At 34.7% G+C, this 19,110-nt stretch overlaps 1 protein-coding gene across 1 annotated transcript in view; it reads right to left on the bottom strand.

Moving 5' to 3' along the window:
* LOC117206403 (scavenger receptor class B member 1) overlaps positions 1 to 19,110 on the bottom strand; it is a 23,891-nt gene extending 4,781 nt beyond the window's left edge. The window contains exons 1-3 of the mRNA XM_033445724.1: positions 18,930 to 19,110; positions 1,239 to 1,330; positions 367 to 527 (exon numbers count right to left, since the gene is read on the bottom strand). Of these exons, the coding sequence (XP_033301615.1) occupies positions 367 to 527; positions 1,239 to 1,330; positions 18,930 to 19,110 (434 nt within the window). The remainder of the gene's footprint in view (positions 1 to 366; positions 528 to 1,238; positions 1,331 to 18,929) is intronic.

Here is a 19,110-nt window from a genome sequence, read left to right as displayed (position 1 = left end):
ACAATTAAAAATTCATCGAACTGCGATTACTACGTGGAAGTATCGATCAAAATATCGAACCGAAATTCCACGAGGATTCAAAGCGTGCAATTCCGTTTCTATAAATTGTGAGAACTACAAGTATTTTGTGATTTGAAACTACAAATACTTGTATATTTATAAAAATAAAAAAGAGATATAAAAACAATCGTATTTCTCAAGTTAATTATTCACAATTACACAAATCATCGTAGGTTGAACTTATAAATTAAATTTTATGACTTTTGGAGAAAATCGGATAAGATTTAAGATTTTAGAGAAAAATAAAATAAAAAGTAAAGTATCGTTGGGGTATTAGTTTTTATATTACTTCATCGACGTACTTACTTATATACGAATGGACCAATTTCTTGCAATTTTGGCTTCTCGTTATATTGCAAAAAGTTTTCTGCGTTAGTTACGTTGAATATGTATACTTTTGTCAGTCTAACTACCCCCGGCTTCTGCCAGTATTGAAACGAAAGAGAACCATTCCATAATCGCAGTTGCTAGACGGAAAAATACAACGTTGTACACAGAATAGATGTTGAAACAACTCGATAGAATCTAAAGCTAAAACACGTACAACTAGTTTATGTACTTATGTTTATATACAACTAGTTAAGTGAAAGCAAAGATGGAGAAGATAAAAACAATCGATACCGCGAAGCAATAAATACGGAAACCGATTGGAAAGTACAATCGGAAATTAATATTGTCAGCGGAACCTATAAATTCCATGTATATAATTTAGCTTGTTCTTCGTGAAAGTTCAAGGCCGGCCACGAAATAAATTCCAGTTCTTGTTAATACCAGTAATTCAAGATTTGTACACATTCGAACTGTTCATTTAGACATTGAACATTAGTATTATTTGATACCGATACCAACTGCAAACATAAACTTGAAATGAAATTTCGTTAAACGATGTTTTCAATGTCTCGATTCAACGAAGCCGCGAGTCTAGCTAAATGATTGATCTTTTTTTACATTTTTCAAATAAAATTATAAAGCAGTTAGACTCGATAGGTAGCTTTAACAAATATGACTGTTCCTCGTGTAGGATATCTATAACGTTATCCGTTGCGCTAACTCGCAGAACCGATTGATATAAAAACTAATGTTAAGAAAAAAGGTAACAATTTTGTATTTGTTACGTTACTTTATAGCGGGTTGTATTCGATAATAAATCATACATGAAAAAATCTGTGATTACCTACCTTTAATATGATATAATCCACCCAAGGAATGCTGCTCAATATGATACCGATCACAAGCGTTAAAATTCCTATGAAAATCGCTGACAATCTACCTGCAAAGTACAAACAAATAGAATAATCGAATTAACAAATCACTTTATCGAAATATCAGCATCAGTTTGAAAAACATTAATATGTCTTACGCATTATATTGTAATTCGCGTGAATTTTACTTCTTTTTTATCGCTTGTATATATCATCTTTTTCCTACTTCAAGAAATGTAAAATAATAATGTAAAGTAGCTTCCGATGAATTTCGATGACATAACATTCTGAGTCATAGTAACTATCTCGTTAAAACGATGTATCGTTAGATAATCCTGTTACATTTAGCGTGCCCTGAAAATACTACCTCGTGACATTCGAACGAGAATCGTGCAATTATTTAATGATACGATAAAAAGGATTTTGTTAAAGAGAAAGTTTCGTAAAGTTTACACGAACGTTTAAATATGAAATGTATAATTATAAGAATTAAATGTATCTATGTCTTCATAATGTACGTTGCGTGTCATCTTGTACATTTAGATTTAGCGATAATGTCACCTCGCTTTATGCACTCCTACAGTTTCTACGATTGCGCCTAATACAGTAGAAACAGGTTAAAATTACGAGTAACCATTTCGTAATTTTATGTCGCAATTAGAACAAGATGACTCGAATCTTTAGGAACCGAGTACTTTCAACGATGTTTCATTTTGCGTATACTCAAAACAGGCAAAATGATTAAAGATAATAAATATTAAATATAACATTAAATCGCAACGATTAAATGTAATTAAATAGTTATTGAGAAATGGAACAAACATCTTTGGAACATTAAATTTCAGTTATTCAAACAAGAATAGAGAAAACTGATAGTTTGTTTATACATTTAAGGGTCCTACTTTTTTGTCTGTTGAATTACGTAAACATTTTAATACAAAATATAAGCGACTCTGCAAAGTTATATACTTCTTGTACCTCGAATCTTCGAATCTCAATATTTCGTTTGCTGCTTCACTTTGCGTGGTAAATTTGCTCTGTAGCACAGTGTATATGTTCGTCGTTTATGAAATAAACATTCATCTATCACAGAATGAAATATAGTTTCTTATGCGTTGAGTCGATACTGTTTCTTAGTAAAACTTCATATTTCGTATTTTAGTAAGATGTTTTGCAGGTATGAAAACCACACCGTACGCATAATGCTATCTATAACGGAAAAAGGCGTCTCTTACTAGCAGATATTACGTCGAGAAAGTAGAACGTTTGGATGTTATAGCGATTTCATATAACGAGTAGATATGGATAATAAAGTTTTAGCAACGGAAGATTCTACTTTATGTAATTATAAAATTAGATCGTTTGATTCTACTCTTCTACAAACGTACCACTATACTTCCTATATTATTATTGTTTACGCTTTTAATTAAATTACATGGTATAGAGACAACAAAATTTAATTCATTTTACTTGTCCGCTATGTAGTTTGTATGCCTCGTTTGCTTTATCAGACGATAAGCATCGCGATATTTCCGACGATTCCACTTTTCCCAACCGTTGTGAAATTATTAAAATGACGTCCTTCCTCGTATATTTAAGGTACCAGCTGGTTGACAGACCATTAGCGTTGCCCTGGTAACCTTGACAGGCAAAGTTTCCTCGATATGTTATACCTTCCTAGAACTTCTCTTTAGTCACGTTTTTTCCCGTGTCTCATTATCCTTCACCTTTCTCGCTTATCCCTCACCTTTCTCATCCTCTCCACTCTCTCTTTCTTCGAACGCGTCCCGAAACGAAGTTGATCGCACCGTGCTTTTTGGGTCATTTTCAACCGGATCGTATTTGTCTATCGTTGGAAAATTTCCTAAATTTGACGCAAATACGAAAGAAGCGTTATTCCTCGTAAACGGTGGTTTCTCGTTTCAATGGGTTGTCGATATTTTCTTAAAACGTTAAAACGTTTGCTTCGTTGAAACTAAAGGACGGTACTTCTTATCGAGTCATCCTATAGCTGGATATGTAATAGAAAAATTATATAAATGGTTGACTTGTGCCGAAATATTAATCCACACTTATGATAGTCGCTAGAGTATCCGAAAGGAAAGTTGGACATATCATCGAAGCAGGATCGACTTGCGTTAGAGTGAAAGGTTACTCTGGGAACGAGGATGCGATACTATATTCACGTAATACTTTAAAAACAACGTATATCGTTATGAAAGTAGGATAATACGTTGAAAACGTACGATCTTCCGTTCATTTAATTTTTTCGACCTGGTGTGCTCGTTTACAATTTACAGATGCATATTTCTAATATCGAACATACGTCGATGCTAAATTAAAACTAATCGTAAGATCGCTGGTTTTCTTAAATCGTGGATGTTTCAGTTACGAAACTAACGTGAAATTTTGAAATCGTTAGATCGAGACAGCAAATACGATACCAATACGAAACGCGAATAATCTCGTGGAACAAAATTTAATTGAAAAAGCTCGTAATTAATCGTGAATAGAAATTAGTAAGAAAAGAACAAAGAATAGTCCAGTCTCCAAGATAATTACGTTTTACCGTTTATCAATTGCGAAGCTCGTTCTCGGAGACATTAACAATTTTTGAATTTTCTAGCTTTAGAATAGTCTAGTAAGTAGTATGTATGTTACTTTGTGTCACTATAAAGTGAAAAATTTGAAAGCAAATAAAGCGAAGAACGCACCGTTTTCGTGAACGCATCTGAATATCAACGTATATAAGATAATCAACATATATAAGTAGGCGGAACGTGATTTAAACCCGAGATACCGACGAGCTCGTCCTTCGATTTGTCTTCGAAAAATTTCACTCTCGTTTCAAGGGCGGGTAACGATTCTATGAAATCGCTTCGTCACCGAGCATAAGTTACGTTTCTTGTCGATCTTTTGAAATTCGTCTTGTTTTCTTTCTTTCGTGATATTCGATAATCTTGTGCTTCGAAATATTCGGTGGGTAATACACGTATATCGATAGAGATTCCACATCGAGAACGGATTAATACGCTATTCCAAAGACATTTCCTTAAATTAGGCGACTCGGGGAATCCCAAGTTTTAGGTACTTAGTCATCTATTTAATGGAATTTCTGTCATGTCATATTTTTTCTGCATAAATATATATACATGTATATACAGGCTGTAGCACGGTTTTTCAGACACTTCCGATAATTTGACAAAAGAATATTTCGAGTAAAAGTTAATCAGCTTTCGATCGACTAGGAATAACTATGTAAGAAATGAAATTACAAATGGTGAGCCTTGATCATACGCGCACTACAAGAGGAGCACAAACAGCATATATAGTATATAGTTATGCTAGTATTTAATTATTACTATCGAAAATATGTTAGAACGCCACAAATGCTTGCACTTGAATTTTTGTAAATATTATTAGTAATTTACTTATTTCGCTTTATGTAATTGTGAGTTGTACAGCTTCGACAAGACTTTTGAAAATGTAAAAGCAAACGCTATAGCGTGCAACGTGTTGATCGGAGACTTCGATGCTAGAAAGACGCGGCAGTATGTATTACGTTCTACGGTAGAAGAGTTTCCAACGTTCTTATTTTCTTACCCGGTAACTGAAACCGTGATAACTTTCTGGCAATCGTACGTATTATATAGGCAAGTAGCACGCAGTTTAGTGTAATCGCGAGTTCATAGATCAATCGTGCCCCTCGGCTGAATGTTGTGCGATACTCGTTTTCTCGGTCTTGATCGTGAAAATAGCATCATCTATAAATAGAATGCTAAAATCTTCCTATACATCGAAGGACAGAGAATAAGAGATAATGGATTTTATTAAATTTTTAAAAGAAATTAAACCGCTAAAGAATTCCGTCCGATCTTTCTTCTAATCTTATTTATACTCGACGCTAGAAATATCAGAACGATTGGTACCAGATTTTTTCACATTTCTAAGTTTCGTCATTCTTTGTCGATGGATATGAAATTGTAGTTAAGTATCGTCAATTCAATTATCAACCTATCATTTCTCCTCATTTCCTATCGAGTCCTATTTAGAAATTAACTTTTCCACGTTTAGCTGATAAAATCTTGGTGAATTTGCTTACAAGGTTTTCGTTAAATTCCGCTTCTCACGACTTTCGGAACTATGCAAATTAACGACATGTCGAAATATACGTATACTCTTGTTTCTAATTATTAGGACATCCATCTATTGGTCTCGATAATCTTATAAAAAATATGATTCCCAAATTAACGAGCAACCGATTAACCGAACGGAACTGTGTATTCGCGCGAGATGACCATCCAAAGTACAGTGAAAACTTGCAAGACCTACAAGGGCACGATTAAAAATGCTTATTAAAATTATATAACGCGCGGTCGCGTAAAGTAGAAAAATCTAAATACGATCGACGGGGTAGTCTATATCTACAAACAATGGATGCTTTATACGTTAAAAAAGAATTTCGTTTTATTATGTACAGACGATTGATAAGATTTTTATCATTTAGCTCAAAATATTTGGCGATTTAAACGACACTGTAAAGTAACTTATTGCTCGTAAACCACGAGCGGTATAAATTGTCAAAGTCATTGCATAATTTTACGATCTCTTCTTTCTCGACCGCCGCGGCTGATTACTAGTTCGCTTTCCTTGTGTGTCCTCGAAAAGCTGGCAACCTGGAGATGAAAATCTCCAGTTGACGAGTCATGATAACACGCGCCTCGGTTAGCCGTCTTTCGATCTTCGACAACCTTGCCCATTCGGCTGTTCAAAGTACGTCCTCTAATGTTACTCTTTCTATTTAGACACTTGGCTCTTGTTTGATATTTATAAAACAGGTTGGTATAAAGCGTACTGTCTCGTACGATTACCTGAAAACGATTATCCGAAAACCATGGCCCTGCTCCTGTATCAAATCAATCGTTTAAGATTGTATAACGTATGAGTAGAAAATGACTGTGAAATTTATTAACAGGCGTTGCACGTATCTGTTACTATTTTTTGATTCGCAACGAAACTAAGTGTTCGAAGCTGAATAACTGTTTTAAAGTAAAGTTTTCATCCGACCAAAAGGGACAAAATTCAATTTCAAGTTTATCGAAAAATAAGTATTTCGATTAAATCGTTCTGTAATATGTTTAGTAGCTTTGACAGAAAGCTAAATTTCAATTGCTATTCGATAACTATAATACTACCTACTATAGTATTTTGTGATTGAAATTTCCGTTGATCGCTGACATCTATTTTCTAATTTATACTATAATTTAACTAGACGATTATCACGTACCTAATCATATTTATAATCTTCATCAGGCCGTGCTGCGCTTAGTTTTTATATTCTTCTAGATATGTTATTAGCTATTACACTCTAATTTATCATTTAAGCGCTAGACACTAAACTATAACTGTAGATGAATATCAGGTTAAAATATGGCATCGTTTGTTTTTATTTTCCAATTTTACGATTATTATTTTCACTTCTTTTATCTAAAAAGTTAGAAATCGTATCCATCTTGTAGAAAGTTTTCAGATCTGTTTAAGGATTGTTCACCAAAGATTTAGCAAGCGTTAAATTTTATCTCGTTGAAGTTAAAAGTATTTTCTCCTTGAAATGCCTCTTATCTATCGCTGTTGTTAATCTATTAATAAACAACCTAACCTTGATGAAATTACTATTTTCTTTTTTGCAACATCCATACATAATTGAAACCTATTTCATAACATTCGATCGCGCTTGCAAATATTATTCTAAGCTAGCCCTTGAACGTATGGAACTTTTTGAATTTCAATTCTATAAAAATTACACAAATGACAGGTTGCTCTTTTCTAAATATATAAATAACGTAAAATATTTTAAACTACTCGACACATTTTGTCATATTATCGCGATACTTTCAGTATTAGTTACATTTCTGCTGAATATTTAGCGATATTTAATGATTTACGACGAAAATCCGCTTTTAATCGTACCTGCTGTGTAAACTTACGTGTTCTGTATGAGGAAACCATATTATTCCTGCTAACACCTATAATAATTCCTACGGTTTCGCATTCTTAACTATCATCATCGTTAGAGTACTGTAATGCAAGAACTCTCGCAATTATCGACAATCACCAGGTGCATACTGTTAGCAAGTACTATTTATTCGCGACTCTATTCGTGACTATTCGTTGCTTGCCTACTTGAAGCGTTTTCCTATTTATACAAATTTCTCAAACGTATTTTTGTAAGTTGATAGATGCGAGTCTACGAATTTACTTAATTATTTTAAATTTAACTTATTCTTACGTGTCGTAGGCTTAATTTATAATCATTTATCGATACTTTATAAATTGTTCGATAATTTTCAATCAACCCGAATCGCAAATATTTATCAGTGTTAACGCATCTGCAGATACGATATTAATTTCATTAATTTGCACGTTCTTTCTCTTCGATCTAGTTGTTATAATTTAATTATTAATAATTTCGTTATGTGTAGATTTCGAAACGAATTGTTAATAGAATGTACTTTCTAGTAAGAGAAGAACGCAGCATTGCTATTATGTACATGAAGCAAATCAATCAGTTAAGTACACTCGATCACCTTGCTTTTCCTTTTATAGATAATTCGATTATTAATCCGACTTTAATTAGATGTTAAATGTAATTTATAATTCAATGGATATGAAAGCGATTTGTTCGAATGTTTATTCAACGATCGTTCAATGACGCCAACTTTATTTCATTGACAAGATACTTTTGTATAAAATATGAACATTAAAAGTATAAATGGAGCAAACATAATTTAATTTATCATCGTTTTATTAGTATTTAACGCTCGAAAATTATTTCAATTCGTTATACTTTATGAAATATATATATTTATGGTAGTTAATATCGTTCATTTTAAACATGGATTTTCGTTATCGACGTTACATAGTGTTTCTTAATCGAAAATATTAGATTTATTCAAGTTTTAAAATGCCGATGGAGGCAAGGATGAGTAGGTATTTACGTGCAGCTTTAATTACATACGATTTAGGTAAAAACTGACGAAAGAAGTCAACGATAGTCGTACGAAACGGAATTTAAAAATATCCCTTAAGTCGAATATAATCACGGTACTTTGCAAAAATTGCTTGCTTGTCAAGGATTGCTGAACGGAAGCTACGTTTGCAGCTATTTCTTGCACGATATAAGGCCAACGATCTCTCAGGAATGAAATTTACAGTTCATTCGTGTTTTATGGTATCTTTCCTTCGGGTCTACCAAACTAGTTACGTTTGTACGCTTTATTATAATTCAAACAATCCCTCCGTATCGACCGTCCAATTTTATAAAAATTTTCTACCATTCGCTAATCATATTACTGCTGAAATATATCGTATCGATCTATTAGAATAATTCTAACGTAATGGTAGGTTTCTTAGTAATGGTACGTAACAGGCTACTATATCTTACAGATTTATCGATAATATATGTCATACGTCTGCCTCGTGTTATACCGCGATTAACGTTGAAAATGATTTATTTCGGTAACACGAAGAAGATCGAGTGTGGAAACGTATATATGACAATATGTCTATATGCATAAATAATAGAAAATTAAACAGAATTAGAAAAGAGGGAAAAGAAAAGAACAAACGAGCTTGACTAGAAGAACCTCTATAGCTGCTACGACATTAATACGAGTACATACAGCCAGTGTAACAAGTGTAACTTTTTAACTCTACTTCCAAAACATTTTTACGCGTCATTTCGTAGACCATTTCTGACTATAACAAAAAAAAAAGGATTCAAGTCGTTCGATGCAATTTTGAAAAAGTTATTCTGTTTTAAAAGGTGCGTGGATATTTTTAACGCTACCTGTATATGCAAATGTATCGGTGTGACATTAAATACGTCAACGTCGATCTAGTAGAATAATTCTAACGTAATGACGATAGCGATCCTCTGGAACAGGAACGACTATCTCCCGAAAAATATTTTCCACGGCATCGGCGTGTAAGCAAAGACGCTAACGGGTGCGGGGACATTTCCGTTTCACGATTACCAAACAATCGAGAGCATAGTACGAAACGATGACGTCACTACCACACGAGGAAGCTGAATCGAAATTATCGGAGTACCTTGCAAGCCGAATTTATGCGTCCTGAACTCTCTACGAATGTCCATGAATGTCCGTGTCACGGAACGTTGATCTCGCTAAGAAGAACTCGTCCGAGGGAGAGGTATATCCAGCATGCAGGAATCCAAGAAGGTAGCGGCAAGAAATCCGCGGTACCTCGTCATCCTGGGAAATGTGTATGATTTACGCCTCCCAAGATAACCGAGCCGCTACGTCGACGAGATGCCAGCGTCAACATCGATCCATAAAGACGACCGGCGGAAAGACGCAGCGTCCGTGACGTCTCGTCGTCAGATCAAACGAAACGCGCATCATCCCGGTATGGCCTGAGTGCCAGCAGTTGTTGCCTCTCGCGAGGAACAATTAGGAGATAGCGAAATCAAAGAGGATCGCATTAAGGATAAAGAAACTCGACAGACCCGGTATCGCATCCAAAACGAGCCTCGGGGAAGCGTCGATCTCCATCTCGATACGTTCGGCAGCATCTGGAGCCAGTCTTAGAAGCAATTCCGTCAATTTGATGCTGGTGCGTGTCGCGACAAGACGGCAAAAGCAAAGAGAAGAACGAAGCTGATTTTCGGTTACCCTCCTGGTCGTCGTAGCGGGGCACGAACGTTAGGCTAAGTTCGAGACGGATCCTTTTGGCGCGGAAATTATCACGCGCGAAATAGTCAACAACTACCAGATTTTAAGACGGAAAGACAACGCAATACTTCTTTTTCTTTATGCTCTTTAAGGTTGACGTTAAATCAATTATCTTTCGACCCAAGCGCGTTAATACATTTTATAGAGAATTAAACGTCGAACGTACGGTGTATAAAGAAGATAGATAGTTCCATTTAAAAAAATCGAGGTGACCTTGAAATCTATGAAACGTTTCCACTTTCGAAGAAGATACATGTATCGCGTGATGCATCATTCGAAAGCATTTCATTTTTCCTAACGATCGCTTTTTCTATCCTCTGCCGCTTTAATGCTACCGACTTGCCCTAATTGCGCGTGACATCCTGCATACATGGTAGACGTACCTCGTAAAGAGACGAATAAATATACAGATGTGCTACAGTTACTTACGCTGTTTTTTTAAATAGAGTCATGCGATGGCACACATGTGTGTTTTATATGCATGCGTATAGTTTAAAAGTTACGAATAAATATTTTTATTCCTCGCGTCGCGTAACTATCGCATCTCCAAAAGTCTTAAAGTATCTTTCAAAAACCATAGTCCGTTCGTATTTTCTATCAATAGACGAAAATACAAATTTTTATACCATACAAATTTTTATTGTAGTTACAATGAAAAGCGAAATTAAATTTACTCTTCCGAAGAAGCTATATAGAATTAATTGATTTTAAGAGCTATTATCTTCTAATCTTCCCAAACACTTTAGTTCTTTTTACACATTTTTAAGGAAATAGTACGCGTGGCAGTGACGTTAGATGTCAATCGTCTATTTGTTATCGTTAGTCAGCGTATTTAACGGTTAGTAAATACTTCCACGAAGTAAATGCACTTAATGTATTTATAACCGGCACGAGACGGAAGAACGTTATTTCTAAGGACGCACGAGATGAATAGCAAGCATATAGCCGTGCAACTTTGATATTTCGTTGTCGATGTTAATGTTAACAGCTCTTTATAGAAAAGTAAATGTAACGAGGAATATCCTTCAAGCAGTTGTACGTCACATCTTGTACGCCTAAGTAGAAATATAGTTGTAGAGTTGTCTTTAGATCGTTAATGAGAAGAATTTTATATTTTATATTTTAATTTTATATTTTTTATATTTTTTATTTGTATATTTCTAACAAAATTGAAAATTATTTTAAGACGTCGATAGCGTTTTAAAACTTAATAGTTTCGCTTCCTCGCTACTGTCACAGCGATACATTATCACAAACCGACTTAAATCATTTTTATCATTCGATTCAGTTTTATTCTTCGCCTATGCGCAAATTAATTAAACAGAGAAATTTGCTGTCCATGAGTCTAAGAACGAGTGGCCTCGCGGTACAGAGAAACGGTTAACTTGTACGTATGTACGTTTCATTTACCAATTCCCGTTTAAACATAAGCAATTTGCCACAAAAGATTGGCAAACCAACAATCGTAAAAAGTGTATATCCTGAAAGTAGGATAACGGGCAATATCCGAGAAATTCTCGTAGAATAAATTCGCTCGTATTTCGTTTTTACGCGCACCATCCATTCTGAATCGTTTTACATTTCCTGTGACGCAAATGTAAACGACGCACCGTGGCGAAATATCTCGATCGTGAGAAAAGGTAGATCTGTTATTGATTGGTCATTGATATAATTTTTATTTCTCGAACTTTTAAAAAACAAAATCACAAGCAACCGCAATGATATAATGAATTGTACAAATTGCTTTGTACATTTTATTGCGCTTATTTCCCTATATCTATATTTAATATCGCATGTTATTTTCTTCTATAATAGCGTTACCATAGTGTAGTAATATATCGTACTCTTGCTTTAAAAGTAACGCATTCCTGGAAAAATACAAAGAATAGTTTTCGATTGCAACACGCTACCTATTTCGTTAATCGGGAAGAATAATGCCGATGGAACGATATCAGGTGTCGTTTTCGTGTGTACTTTTGCACCTCCGAATTTTCCATAAACTCGTAAAAATCCAAAGTCTGGTAGCAAGTTGTAACATTTGTATATTATTGTCACATATGAATGATAGAGATATACAATAAAGGAAGCTATACATATTTCTTGAGAAATAAAAAGCAAAAAGTGCTTTACGTTTGACGGATGTGGAAGTATCAACGATCAAGACAACGATCAAGAAGGAAAAGGAAACGTCAGGGGCTGAGGCTAAATCTTCGTTCGGTTAAAAGGAAAATATTTCACTGAACTGACATTGAGGAAGCGATCGTAAATATCGACTTCTCGAAATACATGTTTGGATTGAACATTCTTGTGCGTACACTGCGCAAACATTGAAATAAGAATGAAACGAGTATTTCACAGATTACCTTCGTATCAGAATAAAATATGTATACCGCTGGCCAACAAACATGTTACGACACGTACTCGCATCATCTATTGGAAAATTTCAACTTTTACTTTATTTATTTTTTAATAAAAAATACTTTTTATATTTTAAGACACGTATAAATCCGGCACATGACGCGAACGAAATAGCAGATTTATAGTAAAATAATTGGAAAATAAAAACGGGGAAGAGTATCCAATTTGTAGAAAATATCGACAGGAGTCATTTATACGCGTATAAGCATGCTGGACATTTTATCGAAATCGGTCGAAACTGGCATAAATCTCCAAAATACGTTGCTTAAATTTTAATTACAAGATATTACACGTAAAAAAGTTGTAAAAGGCGACCTCTACCTTTTTCAAATAAATCCTAACTTTCCAGTGTATCTATTGCTACATATAAAATCTGAAATATCCCGTGAAACGTAGTGTTTAAAAGCTTTACAATAATTCCACGTATAAAATATCAAAGTCGTTAAAATGCCCTAGATTTCATACGGCATTCCAATAAATATACAGGTTCTAAGAGGCTTGTATGTTATTATTTCATAAGTATAGTAGCGCTTGCATATAATTATCTTTATACGTAGCGACAATATTTCATTCTGATATGCTAGAACAATTTAATACTAATTACACGGATGAAATATCAGGATGTAATTAACTGTATAACTACTTTACTTCACCGAAGCAAACTTTACTTCTCTTTCATCGAATACTGTCATTTGCTTTTTTATTGCTCATTTTGCGAGTATAACGAAATAAAGGAACATCCATTTTCTACGAAAACTAAATATTCCACGGTTCTGAACGATATTCACACATACTCCGATTTTCGAACGAAGCATTTTTTCGTCAAGTTCTACGTATCATTTTCGTGGTATCAAATATTTACGGCCATACGAAAGTCCATGCACTTAATACTAAATGCTATAATATAGACAAAATGGTGTGCAAGCACTTTCTCTAACCATTTTTCTTTCTTGTCGTGTACACATCGAGCTAATCAGTTTCGCTATAATACCATTTAACACTGCAAATACCGGAGTTTCTTCCTCCTTCTTCCCTTTCAAACGCGTCTCAACGACGATCGTTGAAAAATAATCTACCAGTAACGGAAAAACGAAGTATATATACAAAAATACTTATCTTCCTTTGAAAATCGAAAGCTTGCCGAAAGGAATTATTCTACTTGTTAACGAAAGTAGTACTTTCACTGATTCGTCGAATCAGTTTGCTTGTCCCGTACTTTCTTAATTTGTTCCTACTTTTTTCTTTGTTAAGCCCCGAAATCTCCTCATAGTCATAGCCAGTTATATGACTTTGCATTGGCTTATCAAATTCTTTCAGTCGTCGATGGTCAGTCGTCATAGAAATACAAAGAGCTTGCGTTACTATTCGAAACGGATGGTGAATCGACTTTCCATAAAAACGAAATAACACGACGCGAGGTTGTAACGCTGGGAGGACCATCGGCAAGTTGTTACAGATGTTACGTGCTTTTATCTCATCAGTACGATTACTTAATAGCCTATGAATAACGTAATATCGAATACGTGACGGAGCCGGTCGAACAAGTCAAAAATATCTGCGTTACTGTGGACCGTACTTCTTCCAGAGTTTCTCTGAACGACCAAGAGTGAAAGTAATCTCAAAATTGCCAAGTACACGAATACGTGCGTATCCCTCTTGCTTTCGATCGCTACAAGCGCCTTACATCTCTCTCTCTCTCTCTCTCTCTCTCTCTCTCCCTCTAGCTCTCCGGCTTATGCTTCAGAAGCGCGGTAGCCCTGGTACATACATTTTGCAACCCGCCGTGTAAAAATGTTTGGACAGGTGCGGTTTTGTAACCCTGACAGCATTCCAGCGCAAGGGACTAATTGTTAATCGGGTTTACGCTGCGAGAAGAACTTCGACGATTTTTTCCCAGCCAAGGAAAGTTTCTGTCTGCTATCGGCTATTGAAACAGATTTAGATCGAAGATCTATATGATGGTTTAGACAGGGATGTAGCGACGATCGTTCGAAAAATATTCTTTGGTCGTTGTTCCATAAAACAGTGAAATTTTTACATTTTCCAATGGTACACGTTAAACATTGATTTGTAAACACGTTGGTTTTAAACCGCGGATTCTTAATGTAAACTCGCATTTTTACGAATGTGGAAGCTAAGGAAACAAAAGTTAATTAGAGGTTTGCTACACCCGCTAAACGTTATAGCGGGCACCATACTATGAATATGTATCTTATATATCTTTGCATATTAGATACATTCTGTACGTTTGTACGTCTAAAATTTTCCATAAATACGTAAGCATTCGCAATCTTTGTACTCGTTAAATCGTTTATTTCAATACAAGGCGGTTCATTAACGATGTTCTATCCTTCGAAATCTTCTGTCACAAAGTTCAGACGTAGCATCAATTTTCCATAATGTGCGTCATCTTATATTGACTTTCATCGAGATTTCTCGAATAAAAAAAAAGTTTAAGAAGACCTAGCCGTTCCATAAGTAATTTCGATCCTATTTTAATAAATCAAGGAAGATATAGACCGTATCGATGGCCGACTTGTGCCATCGTCTCTGTGATTCATCTCTGACGTACCTATTTAGAAATTTCATTAGCCCGATTGCACTATTTTCGTTTTTTTATTTCCTAAGATACATCGTATTTTCTTCCTTTATGATATTTAACGACGTTCATTTGCTTATATAACGCGTCTCATTTACTTAATTATTGCCCGGTTGGAGCGGACTGTAAAAGAATGAAGTAATCTTATAACGGTAAACATCAGCGTTTACAGTTGCGACAGAAAAGAATCGTAGTTGTTCTGGTTACTGCGATATCCATTTACTTTGATTTTTTCTACTAATTACATTGCAACGATAATCTCAAATATAGTATCTCAAATATGTATAGGCGTGTATTTTACATTATTCCTATCTGTAAACCTAATACCATTAAGTTATTCAACTTACCATATTACGAATAGTACACATACCGATTTTATAGTACTTTGCTTGTACTTAATCTATAGTCCAAACTTCGATCGATTTGTCAGCTGATTTTTTCGCTAATTACTTCGAAAATGATTCGATATCCGAAAAAGAAGAAGTTAGGTGAGTTCGATCACTATCGTATTCCCATGCCTGGATTCATTTTTAACAATTTTCGTCTTACCGATATATAATTCTAACCTCGAGGATTACAGAATAGTATTTGGTTTACGGCTTTCCTATCAATTTTCGGGAACGGGATAAGGAGTTTTTTTCTTCCTCGGGAGACACTCTCGCAGATCCTGGACGAATCTTTCGACTCAATTTTTCTAACACGTTATAATTAATATCTAGCTAGCGGAGTGAGAGTCGAAGCAAGAAGCTACGGGTTTTAAGTAAAATTTATTATACAACCTATTTTTACTGAAAAACGATTTATAATTTAAATAGAAAATAGAACGCACTACCAACTCCTGTAATTTACCGCTGTACCTAAACGCTCGTTTCGAACAGTATTTCACAATTGCGTTGCAGAAACCGTGATTCCGTCGTTCGTCGTTCAAGAAATAAAACTGCGCTACAAAAACGAACAGCATTCTGGCAAGTACAGGATCGAAGTTTATATGTATATGTACATTCTCGTAAGACATTACTTTCAATAATCTCTCGCATATGGCAAATGCGTTACCTGCTTTTAATCTCGTATCGTAGTCAATGAAAGAGAATAAAAGAATAAAAATGAAACCTCTGATTTCGTAATTAAAAAAATAATACACTGTATCGTTCGCGATATCGATACTATAGCAACGAAAGCAGCTTCTAATTCTTCAAATGCCAAACAACATCGGCCATCAACGTCAAACGATAAGATGAAAACGTCAAAAGACGTTAATACAATTCTACCAAAAACAGTTTCACGTTCCTGGGATTAATAATGGGACGAGATGTCTGGAAAAATAGTCTATAAGTCTATGAAAAATGTATCGAGGGTGTCGATCAACAGATAGTTGAATTATTATGAAATATATATTTATTTCCAACATATAAAAAAGAAAAGAAATCTCTGTAAGAGAGCCGTTATAATTGGCAGGTTAACCGTAGTTAATATTGGAAAGTCAGAATTAGAGCTTCTTTACTAAGAAGTTTGCTTGAATCGCTGCTTTTTCTTATAGGTTCCTTCTTCCAGAAAGCTCGTCAATGAGCAATCGCAAAGACAAAAAACCTTTAATAATATTACTAAACTCGTGGCAAAGAAATCGAAGTTAAAGTACGTGTTGTTATTTCTATACTCGGAGGTAAGATCAGAATAGCTATTATTTTATTGAATGGATAAATCAATCACACCGTTCTGAGCCAAAAAAAAAAACCTTTATTGCACGCGCTTACAAAAACTAGGGATAAAAACAAAAAGGCATCTTAAGCCTATCGATTAAATCTATAGATTGTAGCTATGGTTATCCTCTAGTTGCTATTTCTTATAACTAACGCATCTGCATATGAATGGCGAGCACGAACTCACGTTGTCATTTTCAACAGTACGAAATCCATAAGAGCAACGATGAGACGTCATTCTGACGATTCTGTTAGTTCGATAGTGTTTAAGAAGACGTTGCTTTCACCTTATTAGAGCGGAAGACAAAAACCGAGAAAAACTGGTTCGGAATGATACGCCACTTCGAAAGTGTAATCCCATAAAAGCAAGCAACGCAATTTGTAGAAACAACTGGCTGGTTTCTCTGTAGCATTTGCTATAAGCGAAAATACAGGACACGATATCGATGTAAGAATATAATAGTGAAGAAACTATTTCCAGTAACGAAGTTCGAGGTGCAGTAGGCTAGTAGAACGGGTTGCCCTACTATCGTATATGTTACGCGTCTTTCTGATTATGTTTGACTATAGCCAACATGCTTTACAGTCACGAACGTCGGTGCATGGCTTGGTCAGAATCCGATCCGAACGCTGCAGCGCGACGCGACGTCCCGTTCTCTTCGAAACTTTTCAATCGAGTGAAATTCCCGGCAATAGCCACTGGCCAATTGCATGGAAAGTTTGAAAAAGTAGAAAGATTCCAACGAACTTAAAGAAATAACTTAAATTACCGTACATCCATGTTGCATTCTTACGTTTATGCAAAAGATGATATAGGTTTGATTCTTGTGGTATCGAATATTTATGAAATGCTTCTCTTAACCCATAATCACGAACGTTTCTAAGTTTTGCAATCGTCGGAACGTTCGTTCGTTACAAAGAAGATATACTCGTTTATTCGTTAATAACGTTATCAAATTATGATAATCATCAAATTATTATAATTGGAGGTAAAATATATAATACTGTATAATATTATAAAGATTATAAGTTATAAAGATAATTTACACAAAAATATAAATATTAATTTCAATTATTTGGTAAATAATCTGTAGAAGAATATATAATAAATAAAATTTGAGCATTTTATATATACCATATACGTATTATAACATTGAGCATATTATATATATGTAATAAACTTTATTGATACGTACTTGCACCAGTTTACGTACCTACTTACAGTCCAGTTATTTTTGTCTCTAGTTACATTCTTTTTAGTTAATAGTATTCATATCGGAAGATCTTTCGCGAGAAATTTTGTCCAAATAAGATAAAATATCAATTTCAAGTTCGTTGAAACAACGCCGATACAGCGAGTGCATTTGGTGAATTACAGTTAAGTCGAAAACGACTATCAAACGCATTCCTTACGATACATGGAGAAAACGAGAACCTCTTATGATAATTCAAGTTTCTCTGGTAACGTTAAGAATTTCTTCCTGATTTTAAGGTGGAAACAGGAAAACTCTCTAATCTGTTATACATCTTCGAAGGAAGTTTAACTTTCAGAGTAACATGCCTTTTAAGGATTTTTATAGCAACTTTTTTCGTGCTTTTTAATATCGCGACGTGTTGTTTTAAATTTATTTATTACGCAAAAATACAAAGTTGAAACTATCGTAATAAGTTTACTATGTATAATATGTAACTTTTATATCGATATTTTAATAAAACACGAAGATCTTACAATTATGCATTTGCCTCTAATAATTGCTTATGTTAGTTAGAAAAACGTTTAAAAATTTTCTTATATAGAGTAACGGACTAAGACGGTAGCTAACTAAGTATTTAGGTATAATTGCATAGGTTTAAAAGAATATAGTATTTGTAGAAATACTCGAATTTGCGTCTGAAGGTAGCCAAAACCAGCGATAATATCGTTTAAATACCAGAAAAACAATTTTCGATGTTTCCTAACTTCAAAAAAGATCTGCCAATTCTAGTCTGTCGTTTCATCAAAGCTTGGCAAGAATTACGATCACCCTCGTATTTAAATTTGGAAAAAAATTCAACCGCGTTATCTCACGGAATTGAGATTCTGATCGTCGTACTTTCGCGGTACAATACACGCGCTAATGCTTTTAAACACCGGATCGTTTCATCACGATCTAACGGAACCATGCAGAAAATCATAGAGTAGCTACGATATGCTTACCGTGCTTGAGTTTGCCGTTCTTTGAAACGAGGAAGGACAAGGGTCGTGGAACCTTGTCCGTGCACAGGCCATCGTGTTGACTCGTTCTTTGTCCGAATAGAGCGTTTCTTCCTACTTTCATGTATTCTTTCCCCATCTTCTTTGGCGAACTGATCCCTAACAGTGATCCGAAGAACTTCAT

Source organism: Bombus bifarius, unplaced genomic scaffold (assembly GCF_011952205.1).
Source record: "Bombus bifarius isolate JDL3187 unplaced genomic scaffold, Bbif_JDL3187 scf7180000008006, whole genome shotgun sequence".
Taxonomy (NCBI): Eukaryota; Metazoa; Arthropoda; class Insecta; order Hymenoptera; family Apidae; genus Bombus; species Bombus bifarius.
This window is presented reverse-complemented; position numbering and strand designations above follow the sequence as displayed.